This window comes from Odocoileus virginianus, chromosome 20 (genome assembly GCF_023699985.2).
Source record: "Odocoileus virginianus isolate 20LAN1187 ecotype Illinois chromosome 20, Ovbor_1.2, whole genome shotgun sequence".
In the NCBI taxonomy this organism is placed as follows: domain Eukaryota; kingdom Metazoa; phylum Chordata; class Mammalia; order Artiodactyla; family Cervidae; genus Odocoileus; species Odocoileus virginianus.
In genome coordinates, this window is record NC_069693.1 from 15,733,201 (window position 1) to 15,758,729 (window position 25,529).

General features: G+C 51.7%; 1 protein-coding gene across 4 annotated transcripts in view; it reads right to left on the reverse strand.

Moving 5' to 3' along the window:
* The window catches only part of GRAMD1A (GRAM domain containing 1A), a 30,606-nt gene extending 6,895 nt beyond the window's left edge, over positions 1-23,711 (reverse strand). The window contains exons 1-11 of one of the 4 annotated variants that reach the window (XM_070451759.1): positions 23,693-23,711; positions 7,880-8,090; positions 7,773-7,793; positions 7,215-7,299; positions 6,975-7,078; positions 6,798-6,893; positions 5,987-6,067; positions 2,541-2,653; positions 2,212-2,362; positions 1,493-1,691; positions 166-309 (exon numbers count right to left, since the gene is read on the reverse strand). In XM_070451759.1, the coding sequence (XP_070307860.1) occupies positions 166-309; positions 1,493-1,691; positions 2,212-2,362; positions 2,541-2,653; positions 5,987-6,067; positions 6,798-6,893; positions 6,975-7,078; positions 7,215-7,299; positions 7,773-7,793; positions 7,880-7,981 (1,096 nt within the window). In that variant the 5' untranslated portion in view covers positions 7,982-8,090; positions 23,693-23,711. Of the gene's footprint in view, positions 1-165; positions 310-1,492; positions 1,692-2,211; positions 2,363-2,540; positions 2,654-5,986; positions 6,068-6,797; positions 6,894-6,974; positions 7,079-7,214; positions 7,300-7,772; positions 7,794-7,879; positions 8,091-12,560; positions 12,733-13,279; positions 13,501-16,741; positions 17,029-23,692 lie in introns of those variants that run through there. The other 3 variants (XM_020889413.2, XM_070451757.1, XM_070451758.1) reach the window with 3 other exon arrangements.
* Positions 23,712-25,529: the final 1,818 nt, after the last annotated feature.

A 25,529-nucleotide genomic window follows, 5' to 3' on the forward strand; every position in this document is an offset into this window, starting at 1 on the left:
GCCCAAGGCCACTCAGCTGGTAGGAGGTGGAGCCCCTCTGGTCTCACAATCACTGCTTCTCACGCCCTGACCCACCGCACCCAATCTGCATGGCGGTTCCTGCCAGTCTCCTGGCTTGCTCCTCCCGGTGCCCTAGCCTATACTGCAGCCAGCTCAGCCGCTGACCTGTGAACTTGCACTGCTGCAGGAAGTCCTGCAGGAAGGGCGAGTCTGAGAAGAGCATCTGCTGGAGCCGCTCGGCACCCACGTGGAAGACGGAGTTGATGAGGAGACGGCCGGAGAGGTCAGGCAGCAGGGCCGCCAGGTCGGCTGGGCAACAGAAAAGGACAGTGCATGGGGCTGCCTGCGTTCCTCCGGTTCCCTCTAGGGGGACCGCTCCTCCCCACTCCCAGGCCTTGTGGGGCGGTCGGGCAACCCCGTCCTCCTGGACCAGAGTGGACACTGACATGCACTGACTCAGCCCCCTCCACCACGGGATGGCTTTAGGGTGGGCGTACGCCCCGAGCCAGACAATCAGAGCCATCACTGTGGGTTCAAGGTGGAGCACACACCTAGGCCCAATACTTGCAGTCCCAGTGACGATGGGGGTGGACCTGTCATAAGCCCACCCTCAAGCTCATAACCTTGAGCCTTTGGCCATGGTGATTGGTTCAGGGTGTATGTGTATGTGTGTGTGTGTGTGTGTGTGTGTGCGCGCGCATGCGTGCGTGTGTGCGTGCGTGCATGTGTGTGCATGTGGGCATGCACAAGTGTGTGTGGCTGATGGCCAAGTCATCAGCCACAGTTATGGGACTCAGGGGTGGGGGTGCGTGTGTGCGCATGCCTGTGTGTCCCAGGCCAGCCACAGTGATTGGTTTAGGGTGTGTGTATGTGTGCGTATATGTATGTGACCTAGGCCAGGCCACTAGCCCCAGTGGCCAGCTCTCCATTCAGAGCCAACCCTAGAGCTTGGTGCAATCACTGGGAAAAGCAGGCTTTCTTTCCACCAGGGCAGGGCTGGAGCTCTCTCTGCCCCCACAAGAGTAGAAGCGACCTGAGAATGCAGTCGAGAAAATGGAGATGCTGCTGCCACTGACGGGAATAAGCCAACACTTACGGACTGGCCCAAGCATTCTACATGTATTAAGCCATTTAATTCTCTTCACAACAGCCCTATGAAGTAGGCATTATTACTGCCAATCCATTTTTCAGATAAGGAAAAGGAGGCTCAGAGGTTGAATAATTTGCCCACGTCACACAGCTCAGAAGTGGCATGGTCAGGAATTGAGCCCCAGCCATCTGGCTTGAGATTCTGTGCTCCTATCCACCTTGCTAAGCTGCCTTCAAAGCAGAGCGAAATATGGACAGATTTCTAACAAGAATACCTGAATGCCTTATCTGCCCATGCTGTGGATTATTTCAGTCCTGTGAGCCAGCAACTCCCTCGGTCAGCCCGTCTGAGTAAAGTCTGTCTCGTGTGGCCAAAGCAAATGAGTCGGGCCACGTGCCTCACCTTCCTCCCCCGTGGACGAGGAGGAGTTACTCGTGTCTGTCAACAGTTCCTCACTGGGCAGCAGATCCAAGGGACCCAGGGAGGTGGGCCCGTCAGGTGGGGTGGGCTCTGCGCTCGGGGGTTCAGCCACCGGGGTCACTGTCTGGCTGGAGGAGGCGTCTGGCTGACTGTCTGTCTGCTCCTCCTTGTCCTCCTCTGCCTGCAGAGAAAAGTTTAATCCAAGCTTGTCCCTTGGGTGCCCACGTCCACCAGAAAGCTCCGAGACTGTAGGAAAACCAAAGCTGGGGAAGTCGTGTGTACCGAGGGCTCATAGCTGAGTGGCGAGGGGCGCTGGGGCCACCCGGAGGACTCCTCTCAGCCTCTCAGTCAGGCATGTCTTGGATGCCTGGGCCATAAGCTTTCTTATGCCTGTCCTGTCCATGCCTCAGCTGACTGCGCCCCACCCCATCCATCCATCCATCCATCCATTCCTCTCTTGGCTCTTCTGTCTCTCCCCCTTTCCATCTATCTACCTGCCCCACCTCTGTCTCTCTCTTCCCCTACATGTGCTTATTTTCGACGCCCATCTTCCCAGCTCCATCCCATTCCTCCATGCATCCGCTCACCTCCCCCTCCAGCCACCTCTCTGTCTGCTCCCTGCTGGTGCCCTCAATGTGTTAGTCCCTTCCTCTCCCCAGCCCCACATAGCACCCTCCTCTCTCCTCTACCCGCCTGCTCACCCCATGGTCTGCATCACTGCTGGCCCGGGACAGGTTGGGGGTGATGCGGCCACGGCGTGAACCTGCGGGGCTCGGCTCCTGGCTGTGGTCAGCTGCCCCCGAGGGGGTGATGTCGCTCAGGGCGATTACATCGCCCACATCCTTGGGGCTCCTGCGGAGAAAGAGAGGGAGTGAGATCACCACTGTGATCTTTGAGATCCCACACACCCTCCTGGTCTCCCAAACTTTTGTACACCCACCTCAGTCCACCCAGGATTCCAGGAGCTACAGACACAGTCCCTTGTGTCTCCTCCCAACCCCCTAGAACCAGCCACCAACCATCGACTCACCCTAGGCCATTCAGCTGCAAGGGGCAGACATAGTCCTCGTCCTCGCTGGTAAGACCCAGCTCTGAGCCGTAGCACTGATGCACCAGGTGCCAGAGCTCGCGTGGACTCAGCGTCTGGATGGGCAGGACGTTGGGTTGGCCCCTACCTTGCAGTCAGAGCCCTTCCCTCTGGCCCACACCAGCCTCAGCCTCAGCAGTTCCCCCGGTGTCCACAAGGGGGAGCATGACTTCCCATCGCAGACCTCAACCCACTGGGTAGGAGCCAGGGTACTGGGGAATTCTCCCTTAGGTCCTCACAGTACTTTCACTGCTACAGGTTAAACTTCTCAGTTTTATAGAGGAGGATATGAGGCCCAGAGCGGAGAAGTCGTGCTTGAGGTCAACTCTGAGGCTTAAACCCAGCCAGACTCCGGAGCCAATGCTCCCACCCGCCATGCGGTCCCGCCCCGCAACTATCAATACTTGTCCCAGGCGTCCTCAGAGCTACCCACGGCCAGAGTGGCATGATGAGACTGATGAGATAGTAATATTAATAATAGTAGCAGCAGCAGCAACAGACATTCACTGAATTGTTACCACCTGCCAGGCATTCTTCTAACCCTTCACATGTGCCAAGTCAACAAGTCTTCAAAACAATTCTGTCAAGTAGGTGCTAATATTATCATCCTTTTAAGATAATGACAATGAGGCACAAAGGTGCGTGTGTGTGTGCGCTCAGTCGTGTCTCACTCTTTGCCACCCCGTGGATTGTAGCCCGCCAGGCTCCTCCGTCCACGGGATTCTCCTGGCAAGATAACTGGAGTGAACTGCCATTTCCAACTCCAGGGGATCTTCCAGACCCAGGGATTGAACCCATGTCTCTTGCATCTCCTGCACTGGCGAGCAGGTTCTTTGCCACTGGCGCCACCTGGGAAGCCCCACAGAGGTAGGCAACATCATTCATTTAGGAAGTGGTGGTACTGAGGTGATCCCAGAGTGTTGGGGCAGCCCTGGAGCTAACCACTTGGCTGCACTACCTCCCAAGCTGACGTGATGGAGCACTTATTCTGGGGCCAGCTCAGGTGCTACAAGGAAGGAATGATCCCCATCTGACAGATGGGGTTCAGTGACGTGCCCTCAGTGATGGGGCTGAACTCCATCCCCAGCAGTCTGGCTGCCCTCGCCCTCCCTGAAGACTCTGATGCTGCCCCGTCCCTCCCTCAGGCTCCTCCTCCAGAACTCTTGCCCCCGAGGATGGCCAGAGGACAGGATATGAGTGAGCCCTGCTAGAGGAGTGTGTTTGGGCCTTCTGAGGTGCTGCATGCCAGCAGTAGCAGACCCCAACATCTATCCACCCTCCCTTCCTGCCAGCAGGACCCTGATAAGTCTGGGGTGAAAATCTTCCCCAGCCCCACCAAATTAAAACTGGCTTATACCAACTCATTTTTTTTCATTTGCCATATAATCCATATAACTCTGCAACCAAAGGTGATCATGTGACCAAGTTTTAGCCAAAGAAATGTAAGGAAAAGTCTGCTGAAAGAAACTTTCCCTTCCTGACAAAGGAACGCCCACTTTCCATCCATCCCTTTCTTCCTTCACGTTTGGGACCCTTAAGTAAGGGCATGACATTTGGAGCTGTAGCAGCCATATTGCAACCATGAGGCAATAAGCATGTGAACAAAACATTAACAGCAGAAAGATGATGGTGTGAAACAATGGATAAGAGTTTGGGTCCTGAATGACACAGGGAGCCCTCAACCCCACTGCCCCCCAGCCCCTCAGATTGCCTACCTCCAGACCTCTTGTTACATGGGCATCAGTGTGATTAAGTGGACTCCAGAACCTGACTACAATGGGTCAGAACCCCATTCGGCCACAGAAAAGCATATGTGACCATGGGCAAAGCTTTCCCTCTGTGCCTCCTTGGTGAAATAAAGATAACCATATTGCCTCAAAGGGTGGCTGTGATGATTAAGTAAGTTAATTCATGGAAAGCTCAGAACAGTTCCTGGCACCCAGTAGCTCTAAGTGCTAGCTATTATTATTACCATCTGAAGCGCTTCAGCATCTGTTTGCTTAAACCATTGTCTGGTTGGGTTTTCTGCTGCTTGCTGCCAAATGCATGCTACATAAACTCATTCAACCATAATGAACATTCCAGGACAGCCCACTCAGAGTTGGCCCATAACAGACTATCAGAATGTGATAAGTAAAGGTCTGAAGTCCCTTACTCAAAATCTTTGGGGTAAAACTTGATTCAAAATTAAGAAATTTGGGGATTTAAGAAACATTATACAGTGCCTATACTGTAATACCCAAAATATCTGTATTATATTAGTATACAGTAAGTGCAGAGTATACCAGAGGTTCTCAAAGTGTGGTCCAATTTCTGGGTGTCCCCTAGACTCTTTTAGGGAATCCATGAGGGAAAAATTATTTCCATTAAGTATGATAAGTGTTAGTAGTATAAGATATTACTTGCCTTTTTCACTTTTATTCTTTCATCAGTGTACAGTTGGGTTTTCCCAGAGACACTGTGATATCATCATTGCTCTGGTGGCTAATCCAAGTGCAGTGGTGTATCTTATGTTTAAAAAGCTCCCAGTTTTGATTTCTAATCCAGTATATATTGACAGATATACTGCACTTAAACAAAAGCTCCTTGGAGTCTATAATTAAAGAGTGCAAAGGGTTCCTGAAACTCTGGTTTGAGGATCACTGGTATATTCTATACTGGATACTATAATTTTATGTTGAATCACAGTTATATTTAAGATTGACCCCAGTCATACATATAAATATTTTGTGGCCCATTAATTGAGATAAATACAGACCTGTGTTATATAAGAAGCACACAGCATGTTTTAAGTTTGAATTAAATCAAACTGAAATTAAATTAAAAATACAGTTCCCCAGTCACACGAGCCAAGAGTTCAACATGCACGTGCTGTCAGTGGCTGTCATAACAGACAGCATAGCACCAAGTTCTGTTAGACGGTGCTGACAGGGATTGTAAATCTCCATGTTAGCTCAAGTCAGGTTTTGTTGCCAAATGTATCCCAAATCTCCCCATTTTCAGAGCTTTTTTTTCTTTTATTTTGGCCATGCAGCATGTCAGATCTTAGTTCCCTGACCAGGGATTGAACCCACGTTCCCTGCATTAGAAGCTCAGAGTCTTAACCACTGGACTGCCAGGGAAGTCCCTTCAGAGCATTTCCGATTCACAGGTGGTTACCAAGGGGCCGTGGGTATGCATTTCTTGTGGGCGGGCTATGGCAGTGCAGCTCGCGGAGGCCCTCTGGGCAGTGGGGGGTGGCCTATGGAGAAGCTGCAGGTGCGCTGGGAGCTGCTGCCCATGGAGAAGAGCTGGAGGGGTCCCCCAAGTCCCAGCATCCCTGGCTCCATGGTGCCCCCCCACCCCCGCCCGGCCTCTAGCCCCCTTGTCCAGGACTCGCCCAGGCCCACCTTTTCAAGCAGCGCGTTCTGCCAGAGGCGGAAGATGAGGAGGAAGCAGCGATCTCGGGCCCCAAAGGAGGTGAAGAAATGCTGCAGGAGAGAGAGGGGTGTGAGCAGTTGGGGAGACACCAGGCCAGAGGGAGGAGGAAGCTCCACTTGTGCACACGCCATGTTCCCGGTTCCCCAGCCCGATGTATCTATTGTCATCCCTTCGCTCACCCTACAGAGTGTTAGTTCTGTGCCCAGCCCATCGGTGGACAACTCTGGAGTCCCACTGATGAAGAGATGGCCCCTAGTCCTGCCCCGGGACTCACAGTCCAGGACGGGAGACGGGGTCAGCCCAGAGTGGCTGAGCTGCTTGGGGGAAGTCCAGGGCACATACCCGGTCTCCTGTGCCCACTTAGGAGTGGCCAACAGATCCCCTTTTGGCCAAGAAAACACAAAGAGAAGTCTGCTATGAAGCCTTCCCTCCCTATTTCTTTCTCCTGTCTGGGGCACTGGTGTGAGGCAGCAATCATGATAGATGGAGCATCAGAGAAGGCTTCCTGGCAGAAAAGGCCTCTGAGCTGATAGAATTTTTCTATTAGGACTATCCCTGAGCAGCTGTGTGAGGGGAGACTGCAGGGCCTGAGTCAGGGGCAGGTGCAGGGGTCCGGGCTAGAGATGATGGGAGCCCAGGCTGGGGCGGGAGTAAAGAGAACAGGTATTCCCTGCGAGAAGTTGGGTGCAGAGTGAACAGAGCTCTGGGTGGCGGGGAGGAGAAAGGAGTCAATGAAGATCGGGGACCCAGGGGCCCGTGTTCGCCGCTCCTCTCGCTCACCTTCTCGTTCTCCGTGCAGATCTGGATGGCATTGGGAATCAGCTTGGCCGTCTTTTCCTTCTTCAGACACGTGACTTCCTTCAACTGGATGGAGATCTGAGGATGAAAGGTGGGTCAGAAGGGGCCAGGCCGCTGCCCGCCCCGGGGCCCCTCCTTGTCCCAGGTGAGTCGGCTCACGGTTGTCTCCCAGCGGAAGATGTTGCTGTAGAAGCAGATCCAGTTCTCGGAGAGATAAAGGCGGCCCTGGAGGAGGATCTCGCGCTGCAAGGCACAGGAGTAATCTGAAGCGGCCGAGAGGAGAGACGGGCAGACACCCGAGTCATAGACTGGCCTGGCCGGGCCGGCGCACGCGCGGAGAGTCAGGAGGGCAGAGCTGGGGCTCAGGGTCTGGCTGGGGGTGGTGGGGGGATGACTCACCCACAATGAGGCGTTCTGCTTCAGGGAGTTTGCTGAACAGTTTCCGGAAGTCCTCATTTCGCTGTTTGTACGTGGGGCTCAGCATCTGGGGGACGTTTGGGAGGTAAGAACTGGGACAGATTTTCACACCCCTAAAATTCTGCCCCTCAAAGCTCCCAGCACACCTCAGTCTCAGCCTGGGACAGCATCTTTGAGGCTTCAGTGTCTAGGCCACTTCTGGCTCCCGCTGCCCATAATACAAGAGTAACCATGACGAGAACCATTTACTGATTGCTACAGAAGCCAGGCGCTGTGTCAGGCACCCACCAACATCACTGACTCCCGGGGAGTGTTCCCTTCAGTCTAGTAAGGTGGGCACTGTTTCTCAAGGAGAGAGCAGCCCAGAGAGGTTAAGCAACTCACTCAAGGTCACAGAGCATGTAAGTAGCAGCACGGGATGAGACCACCCCCCCAGGTCTCCTGACCCCAGCACCCACTCTGACAGCAGCAGCCAGGGGCCGCAGTACCTGTCCCCGTCCCTCTCATCCCTCCGGCAAGGCCCCCCGCCCAGATACTTACACTGTACCAGCTTTGCATCTTCTGCAAGAGAAAGGAAAGGAGTCAGAAGGAGCCCCTGAATCCCCGTCCTCCCACCCCGCCCCCACTCCACCTGAGCTGGCACCAACCTTGCTGTTGCGGATGAAGTTCCGGCTGCCCAGGCTCTGGGTGCTGGGTGTCCCAGGCACCCCACCCTTCTCTGAGGAGCTATCCGACCCCTTCTCCACCATGGTGCCCAGCTCCGGCTCAGGCGGGGGTCGGCTTGCGGGCAAGAGCTGTAGGCGCTTACAGAGGGATGGAGAGCTGCTTGGTGTGCTCCGGCCAGAGTGGGGGGTTGTGCTGGGGGGAGAGGAAGAAGGTTCTTATGGGGGGAGGTAGGCTGGGGGGATGGCGATGGGCCTGTTTGGGGGGACCCCCTTCAGCCCACTGACTCTCACCCACCCACCCTGCTCCACCTCCTTGCAGAATGATCCAGAGCAGGCCCCACAGCTCCCTGTCCTTGGTGAGTTCATCTGTAACTCAGGGGTAAGAAACACACGTCGTCTTCTTGTTTGGAGGGTTAATCAAGTCCATACATGTAAAGGGCTTCTAACAGAGCCTGGCATAACGTGAGCTCTCAGTCACGCCTGTTATTTTTCAAACTAACTTATTCATTCATATAATAAATATTTGTTGAACACATACTTTCCACTCAGTTGCCTGAGCTAAAAACCTAAGCTGCTTCTTCTTTCCTACTTTTCATTTTTAATCTGTTAGCAGGTTTCCCCTGCTCCAGCTCTAAGATCTATTTCCTTATTTTTATGTTACCTTCTTCTTCCTGCACCAGGACCCTGGCCCAGCCTCCAGGTTGTCTCCCTCCTGGAGAGAGAGAGGAGCAGCCTCCTCCCCAGTCAGCTCAGGGCCCTCCTGTCTTAAGCTCTCCCCACCGCTGCACTTCACTCCAGGGGAAGGCAAGGTCCTCACCCCATCCCCTGCTCAGGGCTCACTTCTCTAAGACACCTCCCCTCGCTTCTCCATGTAAAGCACATTCCTCCTCCCCAGTCCCTTCCCTCTCCACCATCCTCCTCATCACTTCTCCTGCACTTCTGTATTTTCTGGCTTCAAATCCTCCCGAACCAGCAGGTGCCCTTCACAGGGGGAGGGGGTTTCATCCGCAGGTGCACCCCCCTGCCTAGAAGGAGGCCTGGCATACAGCAGGTGCTCTGCAAGCTTCTGCCCTTGAGGACTGAATGAGTGATTCAGTCCACCTACCCCCACCTACCCCACCCCCAACTTGGATTCCACCAAGTGTATGACTTGCCCAACCCTTGGCAGCCTGAGACCACTGCAGATCTCAGTTGGGCCACTTCGCTGTGTGACCTTAGGCAAGTGTCTGAACCTTTCTGGGCCTCGGTTTCTTCTCGAGTATAATAGGGCTAATAGCAACATCCACCTCACAGGGTTGTCTGGAGGAGGACATAGATACATAAAGCCCACCACCTGGAAGGCACCCTGGGAGGCACCTTTATTAAGAACTGTCAGACTGAAATGGAGCACATAGTCTTGCTGTCAACGCAGCCCATTTGTTGCCAAAGTGCCACGCTGACTCCAACAGATACTGCACAAACACCTCAGCCTAACCCAGCTGACCCCAACTCCAGCCATTCACTCTCTGAGTGCACATCGAGCCCCTGCCCTGCACCAGGCACTGGGGACACAGAAGGGGCAAGACAGATGCACCACCTGCCCGCAGGGACCTGGCCTTCTGACTGGGGAACAGGGATGATCAACAAGAGAACAGGTAAATGAGGATGATGACCTCAGACACTGGTCAGTGCTACCAAGCAGCGCTGCTCACAGGAAGTGCCCAGAGTGGTGAGAAATGCAGAGTCCGGGACCCACTGCAGACCTCCTGAATCAGGAAGTGGGGGTGGGGCCCAGGAGACTCTAATGCAAGTTCCAGTTGGAGGACCCCGGAGATACAGGAGGACTAAGTTGGTGGGGGCGGGGCGGTGTTCAGGGCACACTTGAGCTGAGCCCCAAGGACAAGGATCTGGCAAAAGGCCGGGGAAGGCTGTTTTAGGGGCAGGAACAGTGAGTTCCGGAACAGGACTGAGCTTGGCAAGGCTGAGGAGGAGTGAGGTGGCCAGGGGGTGCTGGGGAAGGAGGATGGGATGCCCCAGGCCCACCCACAGGCTCTGTGGGCCCTGGGCAGAAGTCTGGGCTTCACCCTGAGGGCCCTTGTGGGCTGGGGGAAGGGTTTGAAGGAGGGCTGATCACATTCCCCCCTTGCCTCATCTTCCTGCCTCTCCAGCCTGAAATGATCCCCTGGAGAAGAAAATGGCTATCCACTCCAGTATTCTTGCCTGGAGAATCCCATGGACAGAGGAGCCTGGTCCATGGGGTCGCAAGGAGTCAGACATGACTGAAGTGACTGAGCACAAGACCTCCCCCCCACCCCACGCTCCTGCAGCCGCAGGTCTGGGGAGGGTGCCTGCAGACAGGTCCAGCACACGCAGCCAGGGCACGGCCTGCGCCCCCAGATCTTGCTCTCGGCAGGACAAAGAGGAAGTGCTGACACCCCGCGGCTGCCCCACCAGGCCGGCTGCAGCAGTGGAGGGAGGGGCCCCGCCATGGTGACACGGCTGGAGGGACTTGGAAGAGAATGGGGTCTGTCACTGCAGACACCTCACCTCTGGCCTCCTGGGCCTAAACAGCCCTCTGGGCCAACAGCTCCCTCTGGGCAGAGTGGGGCAGAGGCATTCTGTGCATAGGTGTGCACAAAAGGGAACCTCCACGTGGGTCACACATAGCCAGGGTCCCAGGCAAACCGCAGTTCCCCACAGTTGTAAGATGTCTCCCCCACCCCTCACCCACACACCCAGCAGTAATATCACAGGTATACTACAGTCACACACAACGCCCCAGAAGTCACACACACACCTGCATGCATGACAAAGACATGCAGCTGCAGAGCGTGACAGAAACAGAAAAGTCCCAGGTATGTTCACACATACAGCTCCAGGGAGGTTTTGGAGGAGACTTGAAAACTAACATTTCCACAGTGACAGAGAGGGCCATACAGTGAAAGAACAGTCCCAGAGGCCCCCAGCTAACACGTGCACCACCCAGGTAAATTAAGTCCAGGCTCAGCTCATTTCTCATGGCACTCCCCATCAGGAGCGGAAGACAGAGCAAAGACCTGCTCTTACGTGGCATGAGATGCACGTGGCAAATGCTGTTGCCGAGTGACTGAGAGCCCTACACACAAACAGCCGTGAAGGACTCAGGAACAATGCAGCCCCGGAAGGCTGTGGACACACCTCGACAACACAGTGGCCAGGGATTGAATTTGAAATCATGTGTGGGACATGTTCTATACACAGGAGAACTTTGCTCCAGACTGTCAAGGGTACACCCACGGTCTCGAGAGGGAGGGTCCCAGGCTCACTAAAGAGCCACAAGGGGTCTCTCTCTCGTATGCTTCACACACCCTTCACACACACAAAGCCCCAGAGAGTCCCAGCTGTCCACATGGAAGCCAGGGGCGTACAACAATGTCACAAGGGACACACAACGAAACTTTCAAACAGACGGAATCAGACATAGATTTAAGGTACAACCCCAGAGGGTTTCAGTCATACTCACCAAGGCTGGGGCCAGACAATAATGTCACACGTGGACACACAGGTGACTTACATTTGCCCACTATGCTAATAGGTACAGAGGTAAATTACAAGCACACACAGGTGAAAGGTCACAGCAGCAAACAAAGAGTCCCTGACACAGGCATGCACACACTACAAAGTCACAACTGAACACACAGGCAACTTACAGTGACACTTGGAGCCACAGATGGAATCCGAGATAATAAATTCACACACACAGGCACACGGCCAAAGAGGACCACAGCTGTTGCTGCACACTAGGAGGCTTAGACACATGTACACACACTCCAAAGTCACAACTAGACAGGCGGATGTCTGATGGAATGAGGTACAGTACACACACAACCACGGAAGGTCACAGCCGCGCACACAAAGCCCCAGACACACACGACGATCCCAGTCAGACTAACACTCGGAGCTTACACCACCACATGAAGCCACACACACACACACACACACACAGAGCCAAAGAGGATCACAGCTGCCTGCACACCAGGAACACAGACACGCACACACACGTCCAAGACATCTACAATGCATAATCTAGAATACTCTGGGCCCGGACAGGGACTAGGTCAATTCCGTGCTCACGACCCCAGAAGATCTGAGGCACGCGGTCGGCCGGCCACGTATAAGACCCCATCCGAGCAACCTCGAGACTCGAGACAGACCAGAACCGAGGGAGGGGGCCCAGACCTGGAGAGGCTGCTCCCGGGCCTGTCCCGGACTCACGGGCCTGGGAGCCCAGTCGGTGGGGGCTCGTCTCCGCCCAGCCTTGACCGCAGCCCCGAAGACCCGGGTCAGCCCTGCGCCCACTCCTCACCTCCCAAGCAGCGGCAAAGGAGGCCCGGAGCGCTCCCAGCAGGCCGCGCTCCTAGCGCGATGAGCCCCGGACCCTCAGCCAAAGCTCGGCCAGGCTGGCGCATCGCGTCCGGGCAGTGCCAAGCAGACCTGGGGGGCTATCCTGCCGTCAGCGCCCCACCCCCGAGTGCACCCTGGCCCCTGAGGCCTCCCTCCTCTCCCCTCCAGCCGACCCCGGTGCACAAGCTCCTGGACCTCGGCTGCGATCGCGCCACGCCGGGCCGAGCCAGTGGAGCCCCCGCCCCAGCGACCCCCCCAGACCTCCCCGCGCCCGCACCCCCGCCCCCGCCGCGGTCCTCACTCGAACATGGATGCGGCGCGGCGGGCGCGCCCAGCCGCAGGGCAGGGCCGGGCCGGGCTGTGCAGGGCTGGGCGGCGTTAGGCGTCCCCGCCGGTCAGCCGCCTCTCCTTCTTTGGCTGCCGTGCCCCCCACCCCCGCCCCAACCCCGCCGCCCTCTGCCCGCACAAAAGGCCGGGGCCGCGGGACGCCGCCGAGGCGTCAGCTCCGCTTTCCTGCCTCCGCCCCGCGCGTCACGGCCCCGCCCCCCGCCCGCGGGAGGGGGTGAGAGGGGAGGGCTCGGCCCTGGCGGGGAGGGACGGCTGGGCCTTGAGGCAGACTCAGATCCCCGGAGGGAGAAAGGGACCGGAGGGGAGGCGGGAAAGCGGGAGGTGAGAACTAGAGGGAGACCCGCGGGGTGGGGTGGGGGGGCTGGTCAGAGGCGAGGGAGGGACGGCGGGGACCCAGCGAGGAATCAATCCGATGCTGGAGGGAGAATTAGAGATGGAGTGACGGGGCGCAGGAGCAGGAGGAGCGAGACAGAGGTCGAGAGGGGGCGGCGGGGTTGTCAGGGCCCGGAGAGAGCAAGACGAGGGGCGAAGAGAAAGAGAGAGACGGAGGATCTAAGGAGAGAGACAGAGAAATGGACCGGGAAGGGACGGAAAAACACAGAGACAGACTCGATCAGAAACACAACTCCGCCGTGGTAGCCTGGGCACAGAACGGACGCGCTCGTCTGGTACCCAGAGAGGGGTCCTCCGCTCCAGTGAGGCCTCGGGCCGGGCGCGCTACGTACCCCTACTCTCCACCCGGGGCGGAACCTGAGAGAGGGGGCGGGGCTGGGGATGGGAGGGAGATTCGGGGAAACGGAGGTGTTGGGGCAGTGGGGACGCGGGAAACCGCAGCTGGCGGAAAGAGGTGGGGCCCTAGGCCGCCTCCCTTTCTGCATCTCTGAGCTGCGTCTCCGGGGACCCCTTTCGGTGCCAGCCGCAGTCAGCCATGACGTCGAGCAAGTCACCCAGTCCTGGGAACCCCAGGTGGTCAGGGTTTTCCCACAGGACGGGGTTGGGAGCGGGGGAGGTGGGAGTGCTCCCCTTTTATAGAAAGGGAAGCCCCGGCCTCAAAGATGCGAAATGACTCGCCAAGGTCACTGTTGGTGGACGCAATCCTCCACTGATGCCCTAACCCATCTTTATCTCTGCAGCAGCTGCCCGGGTCTCTTGGTGTCCTGGACTCCTCCCCCGAGAACACAGATATGTGTGCAGAACCTCACAGCTCCTGGTCACAGGCCCCCCAGCTCAGACTTGCTCCCCACCCCTCTCCAGAACAGGCTGTTCCTACATCTTGTAAAAGCTCCATTCCCACTGCTCTTCCACACTTACACCCCTTCTCTCCTAAAACATCCACTGACTTCTCCATTTTGGTGGGTGTGTACTCAGTCACTCAGTCCTGTCCAATTCTTTGTAACCCTGTGGACTGCAGCCAGACAGGCTCCTCTGTCCATGGGATTCTCCAGGCAAGAATACTGAAATGGGTAGCCATTCCCTTCTCCAGGGGATCTTCCAGACCCAGGGATCGAACCCACGACTCTTGCATCTCCTGCATTGGCAGGTAGAGACTTTACCAATAGCTCTGCCTGGGATGCCCATTGTGGCGGGTGGAATGCCCCAAATTTCAGCCTGTCTTGACCCTTCTTTTTCCCTCTAGTCTCTCAGCAAACCCTGTAGGCTCCGCCTACAAAATCTGTCCAGTTTAAACTCTTCTCCCTCCCTGCCCCAGCCCTGGCCCAGCCTCCATCCTCTCCCTCCTGGACCATCACACAGCCTCCTCCCTGGTCTCCCTGCTCCCTCCCAACCCCGACAGCCTGCTCCCCACACACAGCCTGAAGTAGCCTGTGAACCCAAGTCAGGTCGAATCCCTCCAGCACAGAGCCTTCTGACTGCACCTCAGTCCAGCTGAAAGCAGAGTTGCCAAAGACTCCACTCTTAACTTCTCTGGCTCCCTTTTATTCACTGCCTCTAGCTTACTCAGCCTCCCTGCTGTTGCTCTGACTCCCCAGTTCCTGTTCCTGCCCCCAGGCCTTTGCATTCCCTTTCCCTCTGTAGGAAAGCTCTGTTCTTGGACGACTGCCTCTCAAGGTCAGATCTCAGGGTCAGATCCCAGTGAGGTCCTCCTCCCACCATCTCCCTCTGTCTCCCTGTTCTCTTTCTTCTGTATTTCTCTTGGCCTGTTTCTTGTTTTGAAATACTTAAAAATTTTAAATTAGGGAATGTGTATTTCAAACAGGAAAAATACAAGAGTTATCTTGGTCCCCAGCAAGCATATATGATAGGTGTGGACATTTTACTATTTTTGTACATTTTTCTATCCTTTTTCTGCATCAAGATGCATCCACTAACAATATATCCTGTTGTTCAAAATCTTTTAAAAAGATACATAATTAGGCTCCTCCTATCATTTTGCAACCCGTTTTTCTCCATCATCTTTATTTCTGAGATTTCTCCACATTAACACACAGAGCCCTACTTCATAAACTTTAACTCTTATCCAAATGTTCATTGTTGGAAAAAAACACAATGGACATTTCTGTTAAAGGCCAATGTAGTTCTTTCCTCCTATAGCCTTCAACCTCCTTGTTCCTGTCTCCTTGTGCCAGAGGTAGTGTTCCTTTGTAGAAGTTTTGTTTAAACATTTTTTTTTTTTGCCCATGAGCTACAACAGGAAATACCATTTATATTGGTCTCCAAGTACACAATTAGAAATAGAATCAGCCCTCCATATCTGCAGGTTCCACGTCTATGGATTCAACCAATCAAAGATCAAAAGAATTTTTTTTAAATTCTGGGAGGAATACACTTGAAACTAAGACAACATTGTAAATTAACGACACTTCAGGTTTTAAAAACTGGATAGATAATATTATATTAATTTCAGGTGTATAGCATAATAATTTTTGTATAAAAATTTTCCAGAACAGGAAGACAATAAATTAGGAGTCTAGGATTTCCCTAGCAGTCCAGTTAGGACTCAGCGCTTTCACTGCCAGTACTGGGTTCAGTCCTTAGTTGAGGAACTGAGATCTCAAAAGCCCTGTGGCTTAGCCAAAAAGAAAAAAAATAAACAGCATATATATAAACTGTATAGCACAAGAAATTATATTCAACACCTTATGATAAATAACCTGTAGTAGAAAATAATCTGAAAAAGAATAGATATATATATATGTATGTATAATTGAATCACTTTGTTGTACACCTGAAACCAACACAACATTATAAATCAACTGGGCTTCAATTTTAGAAAACTTTTCAGAAAGCAAACTTGAGTTTGCTGGCTGGCAACTGTTTGCATTGTATTTGGAGCTTCCCCGCTGGCTTAGACAAGTAAAGAATCTGCCAACAAAGCAGGAGACGCAAGAGATGCGGGTTCAATCCCCTTTTGGGGGAGATTCCCCTGGAGTAGGAAATGGCAGCCTACTCCAGAATTCTTGCCTGGAAAATTCTGTGGGCAGAGGAGCCTGGCGGGCTACAGGCCACATGGTCGCAAAGAGCTGGACACAACTGAAGCGACTGAGCATAGCACAGCACAGGAACCTGTAAGTAATCTAGAGGTATTCCAAAGTATACAGGAGAGTGTGAGTAGGTAATGTGCAAATACTACACCATTTTATGTAAGAGATTTAAGCATCTGCAGAGTTTATCCACAGGGGTCTTAGAATACTCCCATGGGGATGGAGGGTCTGCTATATATGTAATGTCACAAAATTGGTAGGAAACCACACTTGTTCACTGCCTGCTACATTGTATTATTTTCTTATTCTTTTTATTTTTTTTTTTACACTGTGTTATGCTCAGTTCTCTCCTGATTCTATTTGGGGAAAAAAAAGTGTTCACTGCAGTGTACTACATCGGTTTCATGGCCCTTAAATGGGTCATGACCCAAAGTTTGAAAAACACCAGTTGGTGAGTATTTGCCTCTGGTCTTAGTAAGCAGTGCTCAGCTGAGCGCAGCTGATTAACTCAACACATATTCCAGTTTTTATCTGCATATATTTCACAACTTCCAGTCAGGCCCCTGTGGGGCTAAGGCCACATTCTAACTGACCTTCAACCCCCCACCAGGACAGTGCCAGCCACAGGAAACCCACCCTTGAGCTTGATCCTGAGAGAGAGAACCCCCTTCCCATCCCACCACCTAGATCTGACCTGTCCTGGGGCGAACTCTCCAGGTCTGGGGTCCTCGGCAGCTGCAGGCACTGCGGGGGTGGAGTGCAAGGGGGTGACTCCCCATCGCTGGCTGGTGTTATCTGAATAGTGGGCACCTCCAGGAGCTTCCAGCGCTTAGGGGCCGGGCCCTGGACCCTGCCACCCTGTGCCTCCTGGCTCGGCCCCTTGGCTGGGGGCACCTGTGAGTCCTGGGCACAGACATCCTGGGTCAGCAGGGGTGCACAAGGCAGCAAGGGCAGGAACTCAGCCATGGGGATGGCTCTGCCACCCAGCCGGGGGTCTTGGACCGTGGTGTGGCCTCTGGGGGAGAAAGAAGAGGTGAAGGGGTGGAGGGGAGAGTTCCCATGCAAACCCTGCCTCTCACCATCTCCCGCTGCCCAGTGGGAGGAGGGGTCAGCTGAGCTTCAGAGCATAGCTTGGGGGTCAGAGAGATCTGGGTGGGATTCCTGTCTCGGTCAACACCCTCCTTTGTGACCCAGGTTCCTCTTCTGGAAGCTGGAGAGCCTGATGGCGACCTGCGAGGGTGGCCGGGCAGTGTCGGGGAGCTCTGACAGGTGGAGGGCTAGCCCAGGGTCTGGCACACGGCAAGTGTACCCCTGTTCTGGGGTTTCTCTTCCTGCCCCTGGACTGAGGTTTATTTTTTCTAGCGTGAATGAGCTACAGTCAAGCCCTGGGTTCTCTATACACCCCCACCCCAGCTCCCTTCCCGATACACAGGGCCAGGAAGCAGCCAGGTCTGAGGGGGCCCCAGGGGCCTGAGTAACGACTGATTAAGGCCAGGATTTCCCTTCCCTCTTTGCTCAGCAATTGCCCCTCCCGAGACAAACAAAGGGAGGGAACGAAGCCAGTTCCTGCCGTTATGACTGTGATACTGGAGGCCGCATGGGTCTGGGGAGATGAGATTAGTGTCTGTCTGTCCTCACCGCGGGTCACGGTGAGGGCTTCTTGGCACCCCGCTGCTGGGGGAGAGACAGGGAAGGTTGACCCGTGGGACCCAGAGAGGGTTTCCCTTGGTTTGGGAAGAACCTGACCCTTACAGGCCAGGCTGGGACCCCAGAGTCGTTCCCAGACACCCCAATGCCCCTACCTTATGGCTTCCTCCTCCTTCCGTCCTCACAGGGTGTGCTCCGGCTCCTAGGGTTAGGGCAGGTGACCAGGCCCTATTCTTTCCCCCAGGGAGTCCTGGCTGGGCCAGGGAGTCACGACCTTGTCAGGCGGAATAGAGTGTCCGGCTGGAGTCAGGTTCCCCTCTGGCCAACTGTTCCTGGGAGAAAGGGCTGAGTGGGGGTGGGGGTGTTCTGACCTCAGAGGAGGCCCTTCCCGCTTGACTCTGCCCTGGGGCTCTGCGGCTCCATTTTTCCTGTTGGCTGCAGCCTGTCACAGTGTAGCTGCAGCTTCAGTCCCCATTTCTCCCCCAGCACTGCTCCTCCAAGCCCAGACGGCACCCCCAGGCGGCCAGGTCTGACACTCTTCCCCATCCTCATCCTCCTGTCCTGTTCTTAGCACTGGGAACCTTCGAGACTCCAATTCCTTCCTTCTGGTGGGTTCTCTTGGCACTCCAGGGCACCCTACTGACAGCTCCTTCTCACTCTGTCTTCTCCACCTGATTGGTAAAAGCTGGCATTCCCCACAGCTTAGCTCTTTTTCAATTTCGTTACATGATAATTGACACACGCTAAAGGCTGTCTGGAGCCTAGTTGTGAGGTAGCAAGTTTAACAGTAAAATGAACCTCTCAGACCCAATTTGAGAGCCAGCATGTCACTATGAGTCCCACCCTGCCTCCCTTCCAGAAGTCTCCATCACCCCTCATTTATCAGTTATCATTCCCTCTTTTAATAATTTATTTTTAAAATCAGATCAGCATGCATTCCTATTATAATTTTAGCTTTACTTGATTTTGAGCTTTATAAAATGGAACATTCTGTGTTCAGTCACCAAATCGTGTCCGACTCTTCTCGACCCCATGGACTGCAGCACGCCAGGCTTCCCTGTCCCTCACCATCTCCTGGAACTTGCTCAAGTTCAGGTCCATTGAATTGGTGATGCCATCCAACCATCTGCGTGTCATCTTCTATGACTAGCTTTTCTCCCTCAGCTTTATTTCTAAGATTCCTCCCAGGGAAGCAGGTAGCTACACTTTATCCATTTTTGCTGCTGCACAAGGGTCCCTTGTGGAATTAACACCACAATATATTTATCCAGTTTTCCTGTCCATAGACCCTGGGTTGTTTCCAGCTCTCTGCTCTGAGGAGCGGCTGAGCTGCCCTGAATGTTCCTGGATCTGTTTCTTGGGTATCTCGTGGGTAGCCAGCATCCCTCTGATTGCCTGGCCATCTGTGCCTCACCTGTGCGGCTGTGCCTCTAAATGCTCAGGCTGGTTCTGTGGATCTGCCTGACTCTGAATCTATGAGGTATTGCCTCAATTGCTTCATCTTTAAATTAAGTCTTGATATCTGATGAAGCAAGTCTTTCTATCTGGTCCTTCTTCTACCAGCGTTGGCTTGTCAGATTCCAAGGGGGAAATTGAAAAATCAACAATGGGAGTTTAATTGTTATGCTCTAACCAACAATTGATATTTTTACAACACTGAGTTTTCCAAAATGTTCACACGGGGTTACACTGAATGTATTTAGGTATGTCTCAATGTCCCTCTCTGAGTGTTTAGGTTTTTTTTTTAAGTTGTGGCAAAATGCACATAAAGTTACGGTCAGTCTTTTTTAAGTGTACAGTTCAGTATCATTTTCATTCACATTGTTCTGCAAACACAACTACCATATGTTAAGGTACTTTTGAAGCATAACGTTTCTTGGGACTTCCCTGCGGCCCAGTGGTTCAGACTTCATGCTTCCTCTGTAGAGGGGTGGGTTCAATCCCTGGTCAGGGAACTTAGATCTTACATGCCATGTGGAGTGGCCAAAATAATAATAATGTTTCATGTAAAGACTTAAAGTTCTTTTAAGTTTTTCCTAGATTTTTTCCCTTTGGTATCTTATGTTTTTAAAAAGCTTTCTGTGACAGATATTACACACAAGAAATGGCATAAAATATAAATGACTTAATATATAATTATAAAGGAAACTCCCATGGACCCACCACCCAGGTCAAGAAAAAGCATGTTGTTTCCCCCACCCAACCTCAGCCCTGTCAGATGCCACCAAGTGCTTCCCAACCAAATCTCTCTCCCCTCCAAAGATAAATATGCCCCGATTTCTACATTAATTCCTTCCTTTTGTTTTTCTTTGCTGTTTTATTACCTGAGCACATATTCTCCAAAACCCTCATTTAGTTTTGCCTGTTTCTGAACATCATATAAATAGAATAGCACACTTCAAAGTCTTTTGTGTTTGGCTTTTTCATTTTAACATTTTGTTTGCAAATCATCCACTTTAGTGTGTGTGGCTGAAATTTGTTCATTTTTACTATTGTACAGCATTCCACTGATGAAATAAATTGGAGATAAATACTACTATTTACTTATTGATTATGTTGATGGATATTTGAGGGCTTCCCAGTGTGTGTGTGTGCGCGCGCGCGCGTGCGCGCGCACACGCACACGCTAAATCACTTCAGTCGTATCCAACTCCTTGAGACCCTGTGGGCAAAGAGCTTAGCTAGCCAGTCTCCTCTGTCCATAGGATTCTCCGAGTAAGAATGGAGTGGGTTGCCATGCCCTCCTCCAGGGGATCTTTACGACCCGTGGGTTGAAACTGTGTCTCTGGGCTTCCCAGTTTGGACTGTTAAAAATAGTGCACCTGGGACTTCCCTCGTGGTCCAATGGCTCAGACTCCATGCTCCCCATGCAGGGAGTTCCAGTTCCCTGGTCAGGGAACTAGATCCCACATGCCATAGCTGAGAGTTCCCATGCTGTAACTAAGACCTGGTGCAGCCAAGTAAATAAATATGTATTTTTAAATAGCACTGCTTTGAGTATTCTTTTACATGTGTTTTTGTGTTCCTCTCTGTCACACAGCAAGTATCTATCTATCCACCCATCCCCATCTGTCCATCTATCCATCCATGAGCCCTTCATTGGTTCATTTGTAATCCCTGTGCAAGAACCACACTATCTTAATTATATATGCCTAATTATCATATATATAAACACATACACGACCCCATGGACTGTAGCCCAACAGGCTCCTCCATCTATGGGATTCTCCAGGCAAGAATACTGGAGTGCATTGCCATTTCCTTCTCCAGGGGATCTTCCTGATCCAGGGACTGAACCCAGGTCTCCCGCATTGCAGGCAGATGCTTTAACCTCTGAGCCACCAGGGAAGCCCAAATATATATATATACACATATGTATTTTATATATCTATATATATACATGTGTAGTTTTACAACTAGTCTTGATATCTGGTTGCATAAATCTTCCCACTTTGCTCTTCTCTAAGAGTCTCTTGGCTTTTCATGTTAGAGGCTTTCCTCAAATGTGCATTATCCTTGTTTCATATTTAGAAGTGGGGATCAGCCTGTGATTTAACAACTGAGGGGGCAGAAGATGACCAAAATAAGAAAAGGCTTTGCAGAAAAACATCAAGAATTCTATTTAGGACAACTTGTTGGTGATGCCTATGAAAGCTCCTAATGGGGAAATCTGGCGGGCAGCTGACAAACAGCTCAGGGCTGGCCCGGGGAGTCCCCAGCATGTGATGTGATCACCCACCCCAAGACACCTGGCATCAAAATGTCCCTCCCCTCCCCTGGTGCATCTGGTCCCAGAACTCAGCCTCTCTGCCTGCACAAGATCACTGTCTTCAGAAAACGCTGAGCTTGACCCGGATTCCCTCTTTGGGGCTGAGTAATGTGGGGGACCTGGGCTTTTTCTTTTCTGATCTCTGTTTTTGCAGATAGATCTCTGAGGGAAGTTCATGGCTGGCCTTAGGACTGTGAGGAGAAGGAAACTCATTAGCACCTAATGTCTTTGGAAACACAGGAAGGGCTGGTGTATGGAAGTGAAATCTCAAATAGAGCAGGGCTACCTAAGAACACCCCACATGAGGCTCCCATGTGAAGGTCCCTGTGTTTCCCCATTGGAAAAACACTGTGGGTTGAAAATCACTTGTTTCTTTCTTTAAAAAAAGTGGATTTAAAAAAAATATTATTGTTTTGGCTGTGCTGGGTCTCTGTTGCAGTGTGCAAGTTTTCTCTAGTTGCAGTTCCTGGGCTTCTTTTGTTGTAGAGCAGGAGCTCTGGAGAATGCAGGCTTCAGTGAGCAGGCTTAGTTGCTCTGAGGCTTGTGTGTTTCTGACACATAATAAGCAATAAAGTGATATTTTCGTTCCCCAAATACTTCAGGATTTCCCAACTCTTTCCAATGAACCATGACTTCTGGTTTCTTCTCTGAGTGTATCCACGTGGGTGTGGTTAAGTTTTGACTTCTTACCAAATCTCACCCACTCCCTCTGTATATGCAGGGTATCTTCCCCCAAGTGCGTCTGATTTTAACAAATTCCTTCCCACACCCTCCACCCTGGAGAGTCCCAAATTATCTGGTCTTCTCCCCTTCAGTTCTTTGTTTGCATATCGAGAGTTCTCCCTTCGGGCTAGACTGAGCTCCATTTCAACAAAACAGATGCTAACAAAACAGGTGCTAACTGGCCGTCTGTGGGGCAGGCTGGACAGCCTCTCCCAGCCGCCCCCTGCCTTGACTTCCCACACTGTGTCCCTGGAGCATCTCTTTCTTTTCCACTTCTACTTTGTCTGGCCACCATCTCGGGTCTGTGTTGGTGCTGCTGCTGCCAGAGCAAAGACGCCCACTCCAAGACCATTTCCTGCCCTTAAACTTGGGTTCAGCTGGGAGGTAGCTTGGTGGACCTTGAGTTCCCAAGGAATCAGAACCTTGACAAGATAGGAAGGAAGAAGATGGACTTTTTACACTTTGTCAACTACAGCATTAAGGACTGGGTCTCCCAAGGGTTTCTTCCTTCTCCCAACTTCCTGCCTAGCACCTATTTTTCTGTTCTGCCTTCTAATTTTTTTTAGGATAGTTTCTTCCTACTTTTTTGGAATTCTTTTCTGTTTGCTTTTTTTTTTTTTTTTAACTTTTTACTTGTATTGGAGTAAAGACAATTAACAATGTTGAGATAGTTTTAGGTGGACTGAAGATAGACTCACCCATACATATACATATGTCCATTCTCCCCTTCTGCCTTCTAATCTTACATACTTTATTCCCACCCTGAAAACTAGAAATGGGACCCAAGACCTTCTGTAAGAAAAGATGCATACTAAGCCACCTCAGTTGTGTCCGACTCTTTGCGACCCTATGGACCATAGCCTGCCACGCTCCTCTATCCATGGAATTCTCCAGGCAAGAATACGGGAGTGGGTTGCGGTGTCCTCCTCCAGAAGATCTTTGCAACCCAGGGATCGAACCCACATCTCTTATATCTCCTGCATTGGCAGGTGGGTTCTTTACCTCTAGCACCACCTGGGAAGCCTTATGGCCTGTTCTATAAACCTAATTACATTTTTTTCTGACCATTTGGGTTCCTTTCTGCAAGGACTTCTGGAGACTAAATATGACATTTTCTGTAGAAAATAGCTGTTTGGGATATAAAAAGCCAACTAATGGTTTCCAAGGGAGAGAGAGGGGAGGGCAGGAGGAATAAATTAGGCATTTGTGATTAACAGATACACACTACCATGTACAAAATAGATAAAACAACAAGGACGTACTGTATAGCATAGGAATCTAGATTCAATATCTTGTGATAACCTCTAATGGAAAAGAATCTGAAAAAGAATACATGTAAGTGAATCAGTTTGCTATACACCTGAAACATTGTAAATCAACTATACTTCAATTTAAAAATTAAATAAACAAATAGAGCAAATAACTGTTGGAGGGAAGGCTTATAAGGCCCAGTAGACATTTGATTCTGTATTTCACCTGGATTGGGAAATCCTCAAGGAAACTTACAGGTATCGAAGGCTTCATTTCAGCAGTGGTGTCAGGGGAGGCTTTGGATAAACTGCAGTGATTTTGTAGGCTCTCTCTCTTCCCATGGACACACACATTGTTGGCTGTTCTCCTAGAAAATGAAAATTAAGCCACTGACAGACATGGTCCCTGTGGTCAATGTGCTTACAGCCCTCATCTGTGAACTGTGAAAAGGGTTATGACCCACCTCCAAGGGTTTGGAGTGAACTAATGAGATAATACAAGCATAGTGCTTCGCCTGGGCTTAAGCACACAGTGTATACCAGTCATGATTTCAGCTGTTACTATGTGTTCACGGGTGGTGTTTGGATCAGCATATATGGTTCATAATTTCAACAACCACACTATCCAAGATGCTAGAACACAGATGTTGGGGAAATAGAACTGGAAGAGGTATAAGAATCCTAGAATGGGGACATCCTTGGTGAACCAGTGGCTAAGACTCCAGTCTTCCAATGCAGGGGGCATGGGTCCAATCCCTCATCAGGAAACTAAGATTCAGTCTAATAAATGAATAAATTTTATGGTGCAGCCTAATAAATAAATAAATACAGCACTTGCTGAGTGCTTATAGAAAGAAAAGAAAAAGAATCCTAACATGCTTCTCCTGTCAAAAAAAAAAAAATGTTGGTTTTGTTGTGCTGTGGGTGTTTCTTCACATCACATACTAGACGGATCTTAAAATGAGAAGGTGATGCATGCTTGCTTGCAGAGACCAAAGAAGGAGGAACTAGAAAGATTTCATTTTGCTCCACCATCAGGCTTGTGAGGAAGGGAGCCCTCCAAACAGGACAGGTTTAATATGGCTAACTTTTTTTTTCTGTTTATATATCAGGATGATGCATATTTTTTTGCTTTTTATTTTAAAACACTTTAAAAGTAAAAAAAGAAAACAGTTAAATTTTAAGCATGGCTAATTTTAAAAGGAAAAAACTGGCCTGGCCCCTGCAAAGGTGAGTAAGGGAAGGGCAGTGATAGGGGAACTGGCTGCTCAGCAGAGGAAGTGCGGCTGCTCAAGGACTAGCCAGCTGTCTCTAACGGAAACCACACACACACACACACACACACACGCACACACGCACACGCACGCACACAGACGCGTGGGCTTGTAGATAGGCCTATAAGCCTGCTGGAGCCACCTCAACTCTTGAGCACTGAGCAAACACTACCTGTTCTCAGAGAGGGGGAAAAACTTAGTCTGGCTTGAGAAAGTCTGCCCTCAAAACACCTTAAAATGTTCCACTTGAGTGTTGTGCACGTGACAAGCAAATGTACATGGGTATACATAAAGTCACATTTTAAATGCCATCTGTCTAAGCTTCCTGGGTCTGCCATAACGCAGTACCATGAACGTGGTGGCTTACAACAACAGAGATGTATTATCTTCGAGTTCATTTCCGGGGTGTGCAAGCCCTAAGTGTTGGCAAGGCCGAGCTCTCCCCAGAGGCTCCAGGGGAGAATCCCTCTTTGCCTTCTCCAGCTTGCGGGGGCTCCCTGCAGTCCTTGACTTGGAGCTACATTAACAGTCTTCAATGCCATCTTCACATGTGTGTCCATTGTGAGGACACTTACTGGATTTAGGGCCCACCCATAAGATCCAAGGGGCTTCCGAGGTAGCTCTAGTGGCCAAGAACCTGCTTGCCAATGCAAGAGACTTAAGAGATATGGGTTCAATCCCTGGATTGGAGGATCCCCTGGAGGAGGGCATGGCAACCCACTCCAGTATTCTTCCCTGGAGAACACCATGGACAGAGGAGCCTGGCAGGCTGCAGTCCACAGGGTTGAAAAGACTAGGACACAACTTATGTGACTTAGC